Genomic DNA, 19,291 nt, shown 5'->3' with positions numbered 1-19,291 from the left:
AATACTTATAATTGTGAAGATATAATTCAAGTCATTGTTTCTTTACTTGGGGCGGCATGGTGGTGCGGTGATTAGCACTGTTGCCTCACACCTTTGGGACCCGCGTTCCAGTCTCTGCCTGGGTCACAATTGTAATAATGTAAAAGCTGCAAGCAAAGCATGTATTTCTATTAAATAAGCTTATCATTCATATAAGCAGAAGAACTATAACTTCTAAAAGCTGGAGAAATGGGTTATGCAATATAAAAAACACAGGTCCCGAGTATTTAGCTAATATGAAATAACATACTGCACCACAATTAAACTTGCAGGAAAAGTGCAAAGTTATTAACACTAATTAATCAAATTCCAACAATGAATGCAAGGTTGTTTCTGCACAGTTTGCCATTGATATAACAGAAATTAGCAATTAAAGAAGTACAGTCCTACATAGATATTTGTGAAAAAAACATTTCTGGGCATTATTTCATAAAACAATCAGGAAAACAGCCGTTGAAAAAAGCTGGTAGAGTTTAGCTTTATTTATTGAAAAATCCATTCCTGCTTCCATTTTTAGAAATACATTTTTATTTGAACCACTAACATGATTATTGTCCTACACAGGAATTACCTTGTGGGATCATGAAGACCTTCAAAAAAACACAGATGAAAGAAATCAGCACAACACAGAATTTGATATCATTGCATCTGATTCTGTAGAGGATAAGGCATGGGCTCTGGATGTTGATGCTTCACTAAAAGTGAGTTTCTTAGGGGGACTGGTTGAAGTAGGTGGATCTGCCAAGTATCTTAATGACACAAAGGATTCAAAAAAACAGGCACGTGTCACGTTGAAGTATAAAACAACTACAAAGTTCATGCAGCTGTCTATGAGTCACCTTAGACGAGGAAATGTTAAACACCCATATGTGTTTGATCAGGGAATAGCGACACACGTGGTAACAGCAGTGCTGTATGGCGCTCAGGCATTTTTCATTTTTGATCAAGAAGTTTCAGAAACTGAGGACCAGCAAAACATTAAGGGGAACCTGCAAGTGACGATAAAGAAAATACCAAAATTGTCAGTCGAAGGGGAGGCTTCCTTAGAGCTGACAGACACTGACAGAGCTACTGCGGAAAAGTTGTCTTGTAAATTCTATGGGGACTTTGCCCTGAAACAGACCCCTGTTTCCTACCAGGATGCTGTAAAAATATACACAACACTTCCAGGTCTGCTGGGTGAAAAGGGGGAAAATGCTGTGCCAGTCAGGGTGTGGTTACTCCCCCTGGAAATCTTAGATTCTTCTGCTGCCAGATTAGTGCGTCAGATCAGTGTCAGTTTAGTAAATCAAGCACAGAGAGTGATAGAGGACTTCAATGAAATAGAAATGCAATGTAATGATATTATGACACGTAAGGTTGTTTCACACTTTCCTGAAATTGGCAAAAAAGTAAAATCCTTCAAGGACATGTGCTTGGAGTACAAATCAGTGTTTCAGAGATCTTTGTCAAGCATTTTACCATCAATTCGTGGAGGTGGAACAAAGAAATGTGTGCTGGCAAACATCCTAACAAAGAAGGAACAGTCTCCTTTCAATAGCAATAAACTTAAGGAATGGCTGGACTGCAAAGAGCAAGAAATCAACCTGCTCCAAACATACACTGATGTGATGGAAGACACAAAAAATCTGGCATCAAAGAATGAGCTAGAACGTGAACTCTTGAAAAATAGAGATAAGCATGTAGTGTGTTTTGCATTTACATCACTGGGTGAAGAGGAGCCGTATTTGTCCTGCTTACAGAGTCATTTAAAGGCTCTTTCAACTGCAAAGCTAACAGAACCAACAGAAGAAGATGGGAAGGATGTCGAGCCGAGTGAGTTTTACCTCTCAGATGCAGTGTCAGAAAAAATGAAAGAACAAGTATTCCTCTTCATAGATTTTGCAAAAGCAAATAAGGAGAACAAGAAAACACACTTTATATCAGCATCCATACCTAACGATAAGTACAAAGGGGCAAGTATTTACCTTTACACAGATGGGATGAAACAAAGTGACCATTTTGAGCCTCCGTCAAAACCAGGAAGACCAAATCTATCTGACGTCACTCATGACAGTGTGACAATAAAGCTGAATCATCCCCAGTATGGATCCAGGGAAATCACACACTACCTGGTTGAATACTGTGCTAATGAGTCAGATGACTGGCAATTTTTTGAGGTTTCCAAATCTAACCTGGAATGTACTGTGTCTGGACTGCTTCCCCACACAGACTACAGGGTCAGATACAAGGCAGTGTGTCCAGCAGGTGTCAGTCTAGCCAGTGAAGCTGAGAGCATTAAAACTTTGCCCACAAGTCCTCCTGGGAAGGCAGAAGAAATAGATGTAGACTTAGAGGAGATTGAAGTTTCTTGGACAAAACCCGATTCAATTGGCCGTGGTGTCAACATTGAAGACTATGTTGTTGAATACAGAACTGAAACAAATGAAAATAAGGCAGACTGGGAAAAAAAGACTAGTAAAGGAGAAGTCTATAAAATGACTGGGTTACAGCCAGATACAGCATATTATATTAGAATTACATGCAATTGTGGTGAATCTGGTCAAAGCAAAGAAAGTCTGACTGTCTCAATTTCAACATCGTCAGAAACCACAATAGTAGCTGAACAGATAAAACGAAAGAGTGAATGTCTTAGCCAAGGGGTCCCCTCTGTGTACAAGGTTCCCCTGCAGGAAATACCCACAAACTTAGATGGATGCAAGAGATATGCTTTCGGCAAAAAGAACATCAGGGAACATCGAACCATTATGGTCATTGGGGCAAATGGAGCAGGAAAATCAACCATAATAAACGGAATGATCAACTATATTCTGGGTGTTAAGTGGGAAGATGATTTCCGATTCAAATTAATTGATGAGGGGACTTCAAAATCACAAGCAGAGAGCCAAACCTCCCTTATCACTGCCTATGAAATTAACTATCAAGAGATATATACCATACACAACTCCATCACTATCATCGACACCCCCGGTTTTGGTGACACAAGAGGAATAGAGAGAGACAGAGAAATCACTGAACAGATCCGGACATTTTTTACCTCCGACATCGGCATCAGTACTATAGATGCCGTCTGCTTCGTAACTCAGGCCTCACTGGCACGACTAACACCTGCACAGAAATATGTGTTTGACTCCATCCTTTCCATTTTTGGTAAAAACATAGCAGATAATATCCAGATGCTTGTGACATTTGCAGATGAACAGAAGCCCTCAGTTCTAGAGGCCATAAACATGTCTGGTGTTCCTTGCCCTAAAACAGAAAAAGGGATTCCTGTTCACTTCAAATTCAACAATTCAGCACTGTTTGCAGACAATTCTACTTCTGTCAATATGAAAAACAGCACTGAAAATTTTGACAAGATGTTCTGGAGAATGGGTGTGAAGAGCATGAATAAGTTTTTTGTTACTTTAACAAGTATGGAAACCAAGAGCTTGAGGCTAACTAAGGAAGCCCTCAAAGAACGCAAAGAGCTGGAAACTGCAATCACAGGTCTGCAACCACAGATCCGAGCTGGTTTGGCCAAACTGGATGAAATCAAAAGGACCCAACAAATTATTCAGGAGCATGAAGCAGAAATCAATACAAATAAAAACTTTGAATTTGAAGTTGAGGTGACGAAGCCAGTTCAGGTTAGTATAAAAGGATCTGGACAGTATATAACCAACTGTCAGCAGTGTTTTGTCACCTGCCACTATCCTTGTACTATTTCAGATGATAAGGATAAGGCTGGTTGTGCTGCCATGAACTCCAAAGGAAACTGCAGAGTGTGTGCTGGCAAATGTCACTGGAATGTGCATTTTAACCAGAAGTACAGATGGAAATATAAAAAGGTGAAAGAAATGAGAACATCTGAAGAGCTTAAAGCAAATTATGAGAAAGCATTGGGTGCCAAACTGACAGCCCGAGACATAATAAACAGACAAGAAGAAGATATTCAACGTCTTCAAGATGAAGTACTGAATCTAATTGAAACATTACGAAGGTCTTTAGCTCGACTAAAGGAAATCGCTTTAAAGCCCAACCCACTTTCCGCACCAGAATACATTGATCTGCTGATTAAGAGTGAAAAGGCAGAAGCTAAACCTGGATTCCTGCAGCGAATTCAGTCACTTGAAGCTATGAAGGAGCAAGCAGTGATCATACAAAAGGTCAGCAATAATGAAGAACTTTTACCAGATGAGGAAAGAAAATATAAAGCAAAACTTGAAAGGCAAGAAAATAAAACAATTTGGACTTCGGTATTTGATTTTTTCATGTACCCTTTCAGAAATTGAAAGTACTGAGAGTTTCATGAATGAATGAAATCATTCATGAATACAATTTGAATTTTTTTTTTTCAAAAACATAAGACATTGAAGGTTGTCCTTCATGTAAAAATATGACTGCCACATCTTTCATTGATTCATTGATTGTGTACAGTTGCTTACATTTAAAATTGATATCATGGCAGCATGTTTTTGCGCTAAAATTGTTTCTGTCGTAATAATAGTAAAATATCTGATGTTCTGATCACTCATAATTAAATGAAAAATTCTCAGGAAACCCCAGACAGTCCTGAACCTATAACCTTGGAGCTGAGTTATTATGCTTTTTGTGGGGTTGAGAGTATTATTTTTTATTTTCCTTCTTAAAGTATAGCATTAAGAATGTGTCTATAGTGCATTATAGATGATTTCTTGATAGAGCATTCATAATGCACAATAAACATGGCTATAATGTCCTTTGCCTTTTTAATAATACTAATAGCCATGTTTATAATGCTTTATGAATGCATCATATTGTGTTATTAAAGTGTTAATAGATTCTTATAGACATGGTGTATTAGGACGAACTTGCGGACGATTACGTTGCCTAGAATTAATCATTGTCCTCCTGTTACTGTCAGACTTATGAGGTGATTGAGGTATTGATTGATTCTGATCGTGTATGGACTGATCATCCTGAGATTCAGATACGTCGTCCATGATTCACCCATAATATTGTGCCAAGGTCGAAACTGCATACACATGTTTTGTACTGATCACTTATATAACTTGTTTCTCATGAAAGGAACATCTTTATCTTGTCCAAAATATTCTTACCCTGTTCAACGACGCTTGCCTGGTTAATTTGTTTTATGATATGTTTACCATGTACAAAGATGCGTACCATGTTTTTCTGAGGGGTTTTCCTGAAGACGAGAGAAAGTGTTGGCCAATAAGTTTTGCATCCCACTGATCGGTGTGTGGTACACTTATCCCATCTTCAGGAAGAAGGGAAAGCATTGCTCAAGGACACTTGTCTTATTATTTCTGATTGAAACCGTACCTAGTGGTCGGTGGGTGGGACGCTTACCCCACCCTCGGGAAGAGGGGAACACGTTGATTATGGGAACTTGTCTTATCACTTCTGATTGAAACCGCAAGCTGCATTACCCGGACAGAATTGAAAAATTGAGAACATATTGCCTGAGGGGAGGGCTGAGCCTGGCCAGCTCGCCCCCTGTCCGTGCGCATACCGATCCCAATTTAGTATACAGGAAGGGGGAAAACTCAGTACTGACCGGAGCTCAGCCATGGGATAGAGCGCGCATCTCCCGGCACTTTCTCGGGACTCCCGTGTTGGTCTCCTGCCAGGACTGAAAAGGGCTCCCCAGTCTGAGAGTGAGGGTAGGTCATGATGGCACGTCCGAGTGTAAATAGCCTTGCAGCTGCTGAAGCATGTGATTGATTATTGGGATTAATTACCACCACTTCTGATAATAATTTGCATTTACTATGTTTTATTGCTGTTTGTTCCTTTGAAAGCCCTATATCCCCCCTCACATCATTTTAATAGACGTGGCATTCATAGAAGTATTGTCTTGGAAATTTGAAAACAAAAAGTTTCAAAATTTGCAATCATAAATGAAGCTATTGTAGCAAAGATAACAGTTTTTCTATGAAAGCAGATAAGAAAAATCTGTCTATTAATATCTTTCTATATTTAATCAGGATTCCTCTTGTTTATTGAACGTTGCTGTTATATACAGTTATGTACAACAAAATCCTTCTGAAGTAAAAAGATTAACTTCTGGCTGAACTTGCAGACTTAGGTTTTGTTTTAGGGAAGCACTAACACACATGAATAAAAAAATCATTAACAGAACAACAAAAATTCTTTCTTCTTCATTAAATATAAAAATTAAATAAAGCTATCTCTGTAACCAAAGGAATACTTTTACTTTTAGTTTCATTCTGACAGTGAGTCGTCTATAACTTTCATTCTGACAGTGCTAATCTCTGCTGTTCATTATATTTAAGGGGGTTATAAGAGGCCACATTTTTCCAGATCACCATGTGACTATTTGATCCTTTAGGAATTTTTAGTTTAACTGAATAACATAAACACAAGCTGGAGTTTAAGATTTTCCCATCCATTTTCTGTAAGATGTTCTCTTCAGGATTGCAGGGGTCTGGAGCCTATGGGTACAAGGTAGTGAACAACCCAGGATGGGGCACCAACCCATCAGAAGGCACATTCACACAGCCTGTATTCACACACTCACACACCACGCAGTCACACACTCACACACCCTGTACTCACACACCACGCAGTCACACACTCACACACCCTGTACTCACACACTCACACACCATTCACTCACACACTTACAAAACATGCACACATATGGGACGTTTGGTAAATCCAACTAACCTCAAGATATTTTCAGAATGTGGGGAGAAACCAGAGTACCTGGAAGAGACCCCATGATGACACAGGGAGATCATGCAAACTCCACACTCAGGTAGCCATGGCTGACACAGGGAACCTTGGTCCCAGGGGTGGGAGGTAACAGTGCTGACCACTGCACCTCTGTGTCACCCCTTACTAATCACTGAATTACTGTAATTCTTGTGTAACTGAAGACTAAACCAAAGCGTAATAATTGACACATTACACCAATTAAAGTATTGGCACATAGTAATTTGCATATTCACATTTAAAACGTTATTTGACCCACCTGCATTAAAAGTAATTTAACCTTAACTTTTGAAAAAATGTATCTAATAGTCCTGTTCTTTCTCTCACTGTAAATTAGAATGTGTCTTTATGCTGAGCAACACTGAGGGAAGCAAGATAACACAATATCTCTGTAAACAAAGGAATACTTTTACTTTTAGTTTCATTCTGACAGTGAGTCGTCTATAACTTTCATTCTGACAGTGCTAATCTCTGCTGTTCATTATATTTAAGGGGGTTATAAGAGGACACATTTTTCCAGATCATCATGTGACTATTTGATCCTTTAGGAATTTTTAGTTTAACTGAATAACATAAACACAAGCTGGAGTTTAAGATTTTCCCATCCATTTTCTGTAAGATGTTCTCTTCAGGATTGCAGGGGTCTGGAGCCTATGGGTACAAGGTAGTGAACAACCCAGGATGGGGCACCAACCCATCGCAGGGCACATTCAAACACCCTGTACTCACACACTCACACACCACGCAGTCACACACTCACACACCACGCAGTCACACACTCACACACTCACACACCACAAAGTCACACACTCACATACCCTGTACTCACACACTCACACACCACGCAGTCACACACTCACACACCCTGTACTCACACATTCACACACCCTGTACTCACACACTCACACACCACGCAGTCACACAGTCACACACCCTGTACTCACACACTCACACACCACGCAGTCACACACTCACACACCCTGTACTCACACATTCACACACCCTGTACTCACACACTCACACACCACGCAGTCACACAGTCACACACCCTGTACTCACACACTCACACACCCTGTACTCACACATTCACACTCCCTGTACTCACACACTCACACACCATTCACTCACACACTTACAAAACATGCACACATATGGGACATTTGGTAAATCCAACTAACCTCAGGATATTTTCAGAATGTGGGGAGAAACCAGAGTACCTGGAAGAGACCCCATGATGACACAGGGAGATCATGCAAACTCCACACTCAGGTAGCCATGGCTGACACAGGGAACCCTGGTCCCAGGGGTGGGAGGTAACAGTGCTGACCACTGCACCTCTGCGTCACCCCTTACTAATCACTGAATTGCTGTAATTCTTGTGTAACTGAAGACTAAACCAAAGCATAGTAATTGACACATTACACCAATTAAAGTATTGGCACATAGTAATTTGCATATTCACATTTAAAACGTTATTTGACCCACCTGCATTAAAAGTAATTTAACCTTAACTTTTGAAAAAAATGTATCTAATAGTCCTGTTCTTTCTCTCACTGTAAATTAGAAATGCTGAGCAACACCGAGGGAAGTAAGATAACAGAATATCTCTGTAAGCAAAGGAATACTTTTACTTTTAGTTTCATTCTGACAGTGAGTCGTGTATAACTTTCATTCTGACAGTGCTAATCTCTGCTGTTCATTATATTTAAGGGGGTTATAAGAGGCCACATTTTTCCAGATCACCATGTGACTATTTGATCCTTTAGGAATTTTTAGTTTAACTGAATAACATAAACACAAGTTTAAGTTGAAGATTTTTTAATCCTTTTTATGTAAGATGTTCTGATTAAATGATAAAAATAAAAAATGATAAAAAAAATATATAAAAATGTCCTGAGGGCAGGACTGATGGGCAGAGCGGGTCTCACCACCCACTGCAGGGCTGAGCTCACCAATTACAATGCAATACTCACCTGAGGATGCAAAGCCACTGGCAGCCTACTTGATTGTTGCGATTATTTGCTGTTCTCATGTACTGTATATAATGTTATGTACAGAGGCGTGCCCCCATCACAAAATACAGATTGTTTTAATTCTGGTGAAGAAAAAAAAAACGAGCCGTTAGTGTAGGAATTTGCTTGTGTGCCTTATGAAATGGAAAGAAGCTTGAAGCAGTCATTTTTGGTAGTCACTGGTCTCAGATGTAAGGAAAAAATACAGAAGAACGACCTTACAGGAGATCCTGGGTGAGCTACCGATCCTTTGCAGAGTATACACCCACGGTAGAGGAAATTATAAGAATTTCACTCATAAAAGTGACGCCCCCCTCTCAGATAACACCAAATATAACTAGGAAAATGAAACCGAAAGTACAGGGTTCCGGTATTTATACAGCCCCCTCTTTCTCCCCTTCATCAGTTCAGCCCTACCCTGCACTGCAGTGTGGTGCTTTAATTGCAGGAGATCGCATTTCAGTCTATCCATCCCACAAGGCGTCCGAGGGCACACGGCTGGGCTGCATCCCGGACGGGCTGTCTAACGCCGAATAACACATAATTACGGTAATTAACCGGCTAAACACTAATGAACGCTAACATTTTGCTTAAACATAATAAATGATATGACTTGTATAGATTTAAAAAGAATATTATTTGGGACAAAAATTAATTATTTCCGATTTAAAGTTATATTTATTTGTTATTTTGAATTAAAATATTTTCCAACAGAAATGTGACAACAAAAGGAGCGGTCGCAAAAGAATGTAGACGGTCACTGTGATATTCAACATTAGGAAAAAAGAGGTAAGTTTTGTGAAAAAATGTTTTTTATTGAAGTACAGTGATCCCTTGGTTTGCGAGCATAATTTGTTCCGGTGTTGTGCAGAATTGCACTCCTCTTTACTTCGATTCAAAGGGGGAAAAGATGTAGTTTCAGTGGCGACTCTGGGCCATATCGTGTATGGTTGCTAGGCGGAGTTAATAAAGATTTCGCCGAATGTTTTGGGGCGCTGGAAATTTCGCCCCTGCTACAGAAAATTCGGGAAAGTTTTGGATTACTGTCAGGTCAGTCAGTCAGAGAGAGATGATGGCGACGACGACAGTCGAGGGGCAGCTTCCAGCAAGTTCGGTGAGATCGTTTTTGAATTACCCTTTTGCGAGAAGGGCAATGGTGGAATAAATCCACGTTAAATATGTGCAACAGAAATATTATTTTGCGTTTGCACCTTTAGAAGACCTTGATCACTGTTTCACTTAACGAAGGCTGTATTTAACTCGTATAAAACCGATAAACTGTGACATGTAGACGATGAGCCCCGAACGAGAACATACGCTATTTATTTGTCTCGCCATTAGTTTACTAGTTTATGAACAAGGAAGCAATTGGTTTTAATAACCAAAGAAAATTACACGATATGATTTGTTATACATATTTGGTAATTTATTTTTCTCCACAATGAAGAGAATGTTCTGGTACAGTGATCTGAAATACCTAAACAAAAATTATGTTTGTCATCATGACAGCTAACCTGCCCGGAAATTCATTTCCATTCATTCCTTTGATTCTATCATGAAATGCTGTTAGCAACCAAGACATTTAACGAAATAGATAATAATTAATGAATTTCATAAATGCCATATCACGTGCAGCGTGCTTGGGGGGGGGGGGGGGGGGGGGGGCGCTGGTTGCTTTTTACGGCAGCTTACTTGTTTCTTATTTAAGAAAGTTGCTTAGTAACTGTTGTTAGTACCTTACAAATTTACAACTTTTTATTGCTGTTGTTATATTGAGTAGATTTATGAAAAGCACTTTAGGAAAATATCAACTTACAGGAACTGACAGGGGTGGAGGGGTTGCGTCCTTATGCACCCTTTCCAAATCTAGCTGCACTGAAACTGAATCTGTGAAGCTTGCTCAGATAACGATTTTAGGTCCATTGTATGTATTATCAAAAAAAAAAAAAATTATGACATGATCATCTGAGGCAAAGGTGCAGGGAGGGGGTGCCATTCACGGCAGGGTACCTGCTGGGAATTGCACCCCTTTGAATTTTGCTTGAAAATGGACATCCAATTTAAAATTATGTAGGTTCCCCTGAATCACTGAGTTTTATGGAGTGACCTACAGTTAGAGGTCATACAGAGGGCTGCTTTATGTTAGGACTCCCTTTTCAAGTATCAATAATAAAGTATCAATTAATAATAATAATAATAATAATAATAATTATATATATAATAAGTATTATAGTAATGTAAATATCAGTTGCTAAACTTGTCGTATATTTTGGTACCAAGTTTGCATCAGAATTAGTAGGTTAAATTACAGTTTGAATGCCAATGATCTTGAATGTCATAAAAATAGAATATGTTGCCTAATGCCGAAACATGTACGGCACTGTACCTACACATTCATATATACAGATTATGAACCAGACCTTGCTGATGTAAAGTGGGCATCAAAATTGGATAGAATGTAGACACTTAATGTTCTAGTTGTAATTATTCAACATTGAATATTTCCTATAGAGTTCATCTCGCATTCAATAGGCAGAATATTTTGAGAAGGCATAGAAACTTCAATAGCAATTACAATTGACATTTTTTGTTGTTAATAATAATAATAATAATAATAATAATAATAATAATAATAATAATAATAATAATAATAAAAATGTTAGAAAACATTACGGAAATGTGCTTGTAATCAAAAGCACTCATATATCAAAGCGAATGTTCCCATAAGAAATAATGGAAACTCGAATGATTCGTTCCACAACCCAGAAATATTCATATAAAAATGATTAATACAAATACATGAATCAAATGAACCTGTACTCTTCCTTTGAAAAAAATTGTCGCTGGTGTGAGAGAGATGAGAGAGAGAGGAGAGGAGGTGGGTAATTTTGTAGGACGACTCACTATAACTAATGGAATCACTTCTATCTGTTGGCTCACTGGAATCATTTTTTTGTGCGACTTTAACAACGATCCTATCCAATGACAGCAGCTTTTGCCTCATTCTGAGGCAAACATTGAATCTTCCTATTGGTTCTCCAGCACAAGCTCCACCCAGCCGAAATGTAACCCTATAAAGCCTGGTGAGCTGTTACTGTCATTAGCTGCTTGCTCTAAGCTTACAATCCATGCAGAATAAAGCATAAAAATGAACCTAAAAGGTATTAAATAATTTTTATGTTTGTGCAGATTCACTAGCTTTATTTTTTTCTTTTTAACGGTGAAACACAAAGATGTGCGGTCAGTTTCTGTTGAGCATGGAGGTCTAAAACAAAACTGCTTCATGTGCCTATATTTAACCATAGCTGTAGATTTTTGTAGAATCTGGACATGAAATCAGATTTCAATCAGAAATAAGTGCAATAATGAATAAATGGACATAACTGGAGCCAGTCATCATTATGATAACTCTTAAAATGTTATTGTGAACTTATGAAACATCTTGTGTTACACTGATAACAACCCACCACAGTTCAAGTGTAACCATTGGGGTGGGCTTCACATTATTTAATATTTACATTCACATTGTTTAACACATGCTTATATGGGACTCATAAACATGCCTGAAAGCAACCTACATACAGATCTGGAGAAAATAAAAAAAAACACTTAAATCATTTCGTAAATCAGCATCTCTATGTATGACATTCCAGTGTCTGTGGGGGAAATATTGTCAGAAGTGTATGGAATAAATCAGAAACGTTCATGTTGCTGAAATACATACATACATGTAAAACGTAAGACCAGAACAATGGATAATTTTTTCCAGAGCTGTAAATATTTGGGGATTTATTTACGTAGAAAATAGTGGGAAGGTAAGTGAAGAGGTTCACGTGTACCGTTTCTTTTATGAGAAAAGAATGCACGCAATATGCACAGATCAATCAATAACCAATCAATAATATTCAGATCGTCTTCAACAAGTGAACGATTGCCCCTTACTAGTTACACTAGTGACACTAGTGAGGTCAAAACGCCCTCACTAGTGCAACTAGTGGACATGTTGACCTTTACTAGTGTCACATCGCATACGTACTACTCGTATTGCAAGACCTTGCTCATTTATGTAAGGAGCATGCACTGAGTACAGTGTGTTGCCGCATCCACCACACGACAAACCACCTCAGGGATGAGAACCTGAGTGCAGCCGTGTGGTGGGTGATACCTCAGCACCTCACTAGTCTGAATGAACCAGTGTGATGTTTTTTCTGGTGGCTGGAGTGCCAATCCTGCCACCAACCCCCAAGTTTTTCCCTGTAAATTGGAGGACCTCTGTATAGGGCTGGATGTATGGTGCGTTCCATTTGCCCTCGGAACACGGATTTGGAGTCGGATTCCGAGTTTTGAAGCCAGAAGTGACGACATGCACGCTCCCGTTTCTCGGAGATCCAAGAAATTTCTTGGAGCAGAACAGAGAATTCCGAGTTTAGAATCCAAGATGGCTGCGCCCTTTATCAACAGTTTATCAATTATGGTATTGCTAACAATGGCTAACAATTAACCAGGCTAAAATTGGATTTCATGATTATTCGGATTATTTGTCGGATTTAAGGTAGTTCAGACTAATTATAAGTGAATGAAGATAAAGAGCATTTAAACTGAGGTACCTTAAATTTGACAAGTTGTCTGGCTAAGCAAAAATCTTGCTTTTTCATACGGGTCCATGATATTGCTACTATCTGTGGCAAATGGAACGCATCTGACGTAGTCTTGGAATCAGAAAATCGGATCCCAAGGCAAATGGAAGGCACAAGTAGATTAATGTCATACCCAGGATGAAGCAGTTGCAGGTTAAGGGCCTTGCTCAAGGGCCAAATGGAGTAAAATCACTCTGGGCATTCACAGGATATGAACCAGCAACCTTCCGGTTGCTAGCACAGATCCCTGGCCTCAAAGCCACCACTCCGTCCCATTTATCAAGTTAAAATTTATATTAAATATTTTGCACGTCTTGCAAAACACTCGCACACCAAGTTACTTGCAATCCAAGGTTTTACTGTATTTACAGAACTTTGCAGACATGTTACTTTGTCGTCTGGGAGAGATGGTCCATCATGTAATATTACAGAAGACAGAGATGAACTAAATATAGTCAAGAATTTTTTTTAACTGTTTCGGATTACAAGTTTTTATAAGCTGCTGATCTGAAGAAAAAATGTAAACTATGACTCGTTGTGCTATGTCTCTGTTGCTTGTTTCATGCAGTTACAAAAAAAAAACACTGAAGTTTTATCCAGGTTAACCTGAACAATCTTAAAGCAGTCTACATACAATTTTAAGCAGTATTACTTTACCCGACTTTGCATTATGTATTGATCTCTGAAGTAGAATGCTTCAGCCTCCGCTGGTGTCTCAGACATCAGTGTCTCTCCCCCATAAGTTACTCGCAGACATGCCGGGTAAAGCAGTCTGAATTGGATTCCCTTCTGTTCACGTCGACCACGCCCCCGGCCTGTATCTGGGGCCGGGCCTGTATCTGTTCATGTCGACCACGCCCCCGGCCTGTATCTGGGGCCGGGCCTGTATCTGTTCATGTCGACCACGCCCCTGGCCTGTATCTGGGGCCAGGCCTGTGTCTGTTCACATCGACCACGTCTCCGGCCTGTATATGGGGCCTGGCCTTTATCTGTTCACGTCGACCACGCCCCCGGCCTGTATCTGGGGCCTGGCCTTTATCTGTTCACGTCGACCACGTCTCCGGCCTGTATCTGGGGCCTGGCCTTTATCTGTTCACATCGACCACGTCTCCGGCCTGTATCTGGGGCCTGGCCTTTATCTGTTCACGTCGACCACGTCTCCGGCCTGTATCTGGGGCCTGGCCTTTATCTGTTCACATCGACCACGTCTCCGTCCTGTATCTGGGGCCTGGCCTTTATCTGTTCACGTCGACCACGTCTCCGGCCTGTATCTGGGGCCTGGCCTTTATCTGTTCACGTCGACCACGCCCCCGGCCTGTATCTGGGGCCTGGTCTTTATCTGTTCACATCGACCACGTCTCCGGCCTGTATCTGGGGCCTGGCCTTTATCTGTTCACGTCGACCATGTCTCCGGCCTGTATCTGGGGCCTGGCATTTATCTGTTCACATCGACCACGTCTCCGGCCTGTATCTGGGGCCTGGCCTTTATCTGTTCACGTCGACCACGTCTCCGGCCTGTATCTGGGGCCTGGCCTTTATCTGTTCACGTCGACCACGTCTCCGGCCTGTATCTGGGGCCTGGCCTTTATCTGTTCACGTCGACCACGCCCCCGGCCTGTATCTGGGGCCTGGTCTTTATCTGTTCACATCGACCACGTCTCCGGCCTGTACCTGGGGCCTGGCCTTTAACACTAGAATTCCTGGAAAAATGAGGCTCTCCTCACAAGGAGCCCCCCCTCTTACTCCCCTCACAAGCTGCCCGCCCCCTCTCCAGCACCATTAACACCTTTTGTTTTGCAAATGAATCACAGTCACTCAGCTGAAGTCATCCCCCAGCCTGAAGTCACTTCTTCAACTCAGGTCTGCACTAAAGAGTTTATATAGTGATGTATTGTAAGGATTCACATGCTTTGATACATAATAATTTGAAATACAGTGGAACCCCCAAATCTACTACGGTAACCGTGGTGTCAATTACACAAATATATTTTGATATAGCAAATACATATATTTTGATGTATGTTCTGTGTCTACAACTATATGTGTAAATGTATGATGAAATAACATGTTATACATGTGCACGCATGTGCATTTCTGATGTAAACACTTCATGTGCCACATGGGAAAAAGTTGCATCATTGATTCATGAGTACAAGCTGCAGGAATATTGACAAAGAATGTGTAAATTTCAAGTATCAGATGGTATAAAGATAAAGAGCATGTGTGTGTATGATAGAGAGAGAGAGTCCGTGTCATTCAAGTGGAAGATACACATTTATTATACAAAATAAGCTCATACACTAAAGATACAAAACCTTTTCTATCCACTAACAGTCATCACACACCCAATGACCCTCCTTCCTACACTTGCGACAGGTGTACCTGTCACACTGCACACATCTCTCTGTACTGTGGTTCCTATTACAGTGACGGAGCACCTGACACTGAGTCCTCTTTCCAGTGGCAAGCTGAGGAACAGAAGCTTGTCTAAGCTGTGTCTTCATTTCTTTTTCAATCTCTTTTTCTTGCATAAGTCGACGCCGAAGTTTCTTTTTCCCAAACAGAGCCATCTTTAGCCTTCATGCAAAGCGCAGCTGCAGTGTCCTGAGTTCTTACTTAGTGATTCATTTATAATGCATATATCGCGCTAATGTTATGCCAGGGTTCTTTTACCGATATATGTAAATCAATTTATCTTTTAGCTCTAACTTTTACAACTGAATAAGGTTACACAGATTGTTGCAGACATCAACTGTATGTATTTATTATATCAAAAATAACCGATTGAATGTGATACGGAAACATACACACGCACGCGAAAGTCTTTTTTTTATTATGCCGTAATTATATATCTGGACCACAATCTGTTTATGAATAATTAGCACTTTTGTTTCATACGTACATCACGAAGTGTTTGTGTGCACTGTGGCATCTCATAATCCCACACACAAATGCACACACGTCGGGAGTAATTTACAGTCTTCTGTGCGCTGATAACTGCGCAATGTTTCCCATGTGAATTGTTTCCGTGTGAAGTTCACCGTGGCATCTCATAATCCTACGCACAAATGCACACACGTCCGCAGTAATTTACAGTCTTTTGTGCGCTCATAACTGCGCGATCTTTTTCGCAAGTAGCAACGTCAGTGTTTACATTCAAAGCGCATTGTGCTCTCTCATAACAAATGGACATAGTAATCAGCAGTCTTTTGTGTGCTTGGACTTCATACGGTGATTACGGTTTTTGCACATTGCAAGTTGCAGGTTTTTCTTCATTACCTATAAAAATGCTTTGTCTGTCGGTACATTTATAATGCAAATATCATGCCAGGGTAATTTTAATGACATACATTAATTAATTTGTCATTTAGCCCTGATCGAACTTTAAAACTGAAAATCAGATTACCGATTGCTACAGGCAGTAAGCAAATGCATGTATTTATTCCATCAAATACTTTTTTGAAACTGAAATTACCGAATCAAGAGAAATGGGATTCAACTGTGTTTCAAATTAGGATATATTAACGCATGTATTTTACGATTCCTCAGACCACACTGTTAGAAAACATTTCTGTGCAGACCCGAAGCTGAAACCGTGAAACTCCGCTTTCATTTGCAAAACAATAGGTGTTGATTGGCGCTGATGAGGGGGCGGGAAGCTTGTGTGGGGAGTGAGGGGGGGGCTCCACCCGAGGTGCGTCCGAAAAATTTCGTTGACTTCAGGGATCGTAGTGTTAACTGTTCACGTCGACCACGTCTCCGGCCTGTATCTGGGGCCTGGCCTTTATCTGTTCACGTCGACCACGCCCCCGGCCTGTATCTGGGGCCGGGCCTGTATCTGTTCATGTCGTCCACGCCCCCGGCCTGTATCTGGGGCCGGGCCTGTATCTGTTCATGTCGACCACGCCCCTGGCCTGTATCTGGGGCCTGGCCTTTATCTGTTCACATCGACCACGTCTCCGGCCTGTATCTGGGGCCTGGCCTTTATCTGTTCACATCGACCACGTCTCCGACCTGTATCTGGGGCCTGGCCTTTATCTGTTCACATCGACCACGTCTCCGGCCTGTATCTTGGGCCTGGCCTTTATCTGTTCACATCGACCACGTCTCCGGCCTGTATCTGGGGCCTGGCCTTTATCTGTTCACGTCGACCACGCCCCCGGCCTGTATCTGGGGCCGGGCCTGTATCTGTTCATGTCGACCACGCCCCCGGCCTGTATCTGGGGCCGGGCCTGTATCTGTTCATGTCGACCACGCCCCTGGCCTGTATCTGGGGCCAGGCCTGTGTCTGTTCACATCGACCACGTCTCCGGCCTGTATATGGGGCCTGGCCTTTATCTGTTCACATCGACCACGTCTCCGACCTGTATCTGGGGCCTGGCCTTTATCTGTTCACATCGACCATGTCTCCGGCCTGTATCTGGGGCCTGGCCTTTATCTGTTCACGTCGACCACGTCTCCGGCCTGTATATGGGGCCTGGCCTTTATCTGTTCACATCGACCACGTCTCCGGCCTGTATATGGGGCCTGGCCTTTATCTGTTCACATCGACCACGTCTCCGGCCTGTATCTGGAGCCTGGACTTTATCTGTTCACGTCGACCATGTCTCCGGCCTGTATCTGGGGCCTGGCCTTTATCTGTTCACGTCGACCACGTCTCCGGCCTGTATCTGGGGCCTGGCCTTTATCTGTTCACGTCGACCACGCCCCCAGCCTGTATCTAGGGCCTGGCCTTTATCTGTTCACATCGACCACGTCTCCGGCCTGTATCTGGGGCCTGGCCTTTATCTGTTCACGTCGACCACGCCCCTGGCCTGTATCTGTTCACGTCGACCATACCTGCCGGCCTGTATCTAGGGCCTGGCCTTTATCTGTTCACATCGACCACGTCTCCGGCCTGTATCTGGGGCCTGGCCTTTATCTGTTCACGTCGACCACGCCCCTGGCCTGTATCTGTTCACGTCGACCATACCTGCCGGCCATTATCTGAATCTTGGTTTTTATTTGAGGAAATTCGGTAACTTACATCTTGGTGTGGTTGAAATCCTTGAATTCTTTGCGGCTGGTGGTTCATCATCATCTTCATCTAGATAGGAAAAAATGTCTAGGGAACATTAAAAACTCTTTAGGCAACATTAAATCATCTGCATGCATTATATACTAGATCTGGCAACTATGCAAGATAATCATGAAGCAGTATTGGGCTTTGAAGCGCAAACTGTAATGTGATGCAATGATATGGTCTGTTTTCAAGCAGGATAGAATTTACCAGGATCTAATTCTTTTCTTTTTCTTGCAGGAATTCTTATCTGTCACAGTATGTCCTCTTCCTCACTCTCCAAATTTGAAGGTACGGTGGCCTGGTTTACTTGGATTCTGTCTTTTTCATTGGTGTCCGTGCATCATTATCCTATATTAGCTTTTGTTCTGAGAAAAAGCAACAATTTAAAGTGCTCACTATGGGGTATCAGTGTCTGAGGCCACTTGAGCTGCTTTTTAGCTGAAAGAAAAATGAGAGGAAAAAAAATTACAACATTAGCAATAAAGGTGCTGGTGGTGAAGCTGAGATTAAAAGAATCTGATTTCCGCACATGTGGGTGACAGTCATATTTTGGGGAGGGGCATTTAGGGGAGGGGCATTAACGGTACCAGATGCTATTTATAATAGTTCTGAAACATGTAGCTATTATGTGGTTATTAGGAAAAAAATGCACCGAAAATATTGTCACCAAACTTTTCTTGTACCTGCTTCCTATCTTCTGCAGGAAGCACTACTTATATATATTCAAAACCATTTAAAAATATAGAAAGATTTAAATTAACATTATTTAGACAATATTTAAATATATATTTAACCTTCATTCTCTTCCCTGTATTGGT

The 19,291-nt window shown here is 41.2% G+C and overlaps 2 protein-coding genes across 4 annotated transcripts in view; both read left to right on the top strand.

Moving 5' to 3' along the window:
* LOC125705198 (stonustoxin subunit alpha-like) overlaps window positions 1–19,291 on the top strand; it is a 216,497-nt gene that overhangs the window by 138,377 nt on the left and 58,829 nt on the right. The window lies entirely within an intron of this gene.
* LOC125704463 (interferon-induced very large GTPase 1-like) overlaps window positions 1–19,291 on the top strand; it is a 39,755-nt gene that overhangs the window by 12,467 nt on the left and 7,997 nt on the right. The window contains exons 4-7 of one of the 3 annotated variants that reach the window (XM_048970028.1): window positions 604–8,371; window positions 9,181–9,323; window positions 9,489–9,563; window positions 18,711–18,761. In XM_048970028.1, coding sequence (XP_048825985.1) covers window positions 604–4,313 — 3,710 coding nt within the window. In that variant the 3' untranslated portion in view covers window positions 4,314–8,371; window positions 9,181–9,323; window positions 9,489–9,563; window positions 18,711–18,761. Of the gene's footprint in view, window positions 1–603; window positions 8,372–9,180; window positions 9,324–9,488; window positions 9,564–9,589; window positions 9,889–18,710; window positions 18,762–19,291 lie in introns of those variants that run through there. The other 2 variants (XM_048970026.1, XM_048970027.1) reach the window with 2 other exon arrangements.

Source organism: Brienomyrus brachyistius, chromosome 12 (genome assembly GCF_023856365.1).
Source record: "Brienomyrus brachyistius isolate T26 chromosome 12, BBRACH_0.4, whole genome shotgun sequence".
Taxonomy (NCBI): Eukaryota; Metazoa; Chordata; class Actinopteri; order Osteoglossiformes; family Mormyridae; genus Brienomyrus; species Brienomyrus brachyistius.
The sequence above is the reverse complement of the archived record's forward strand: the minus strand, read 5'-3'. Positions and strand labels throughout refer to the sequence as shown.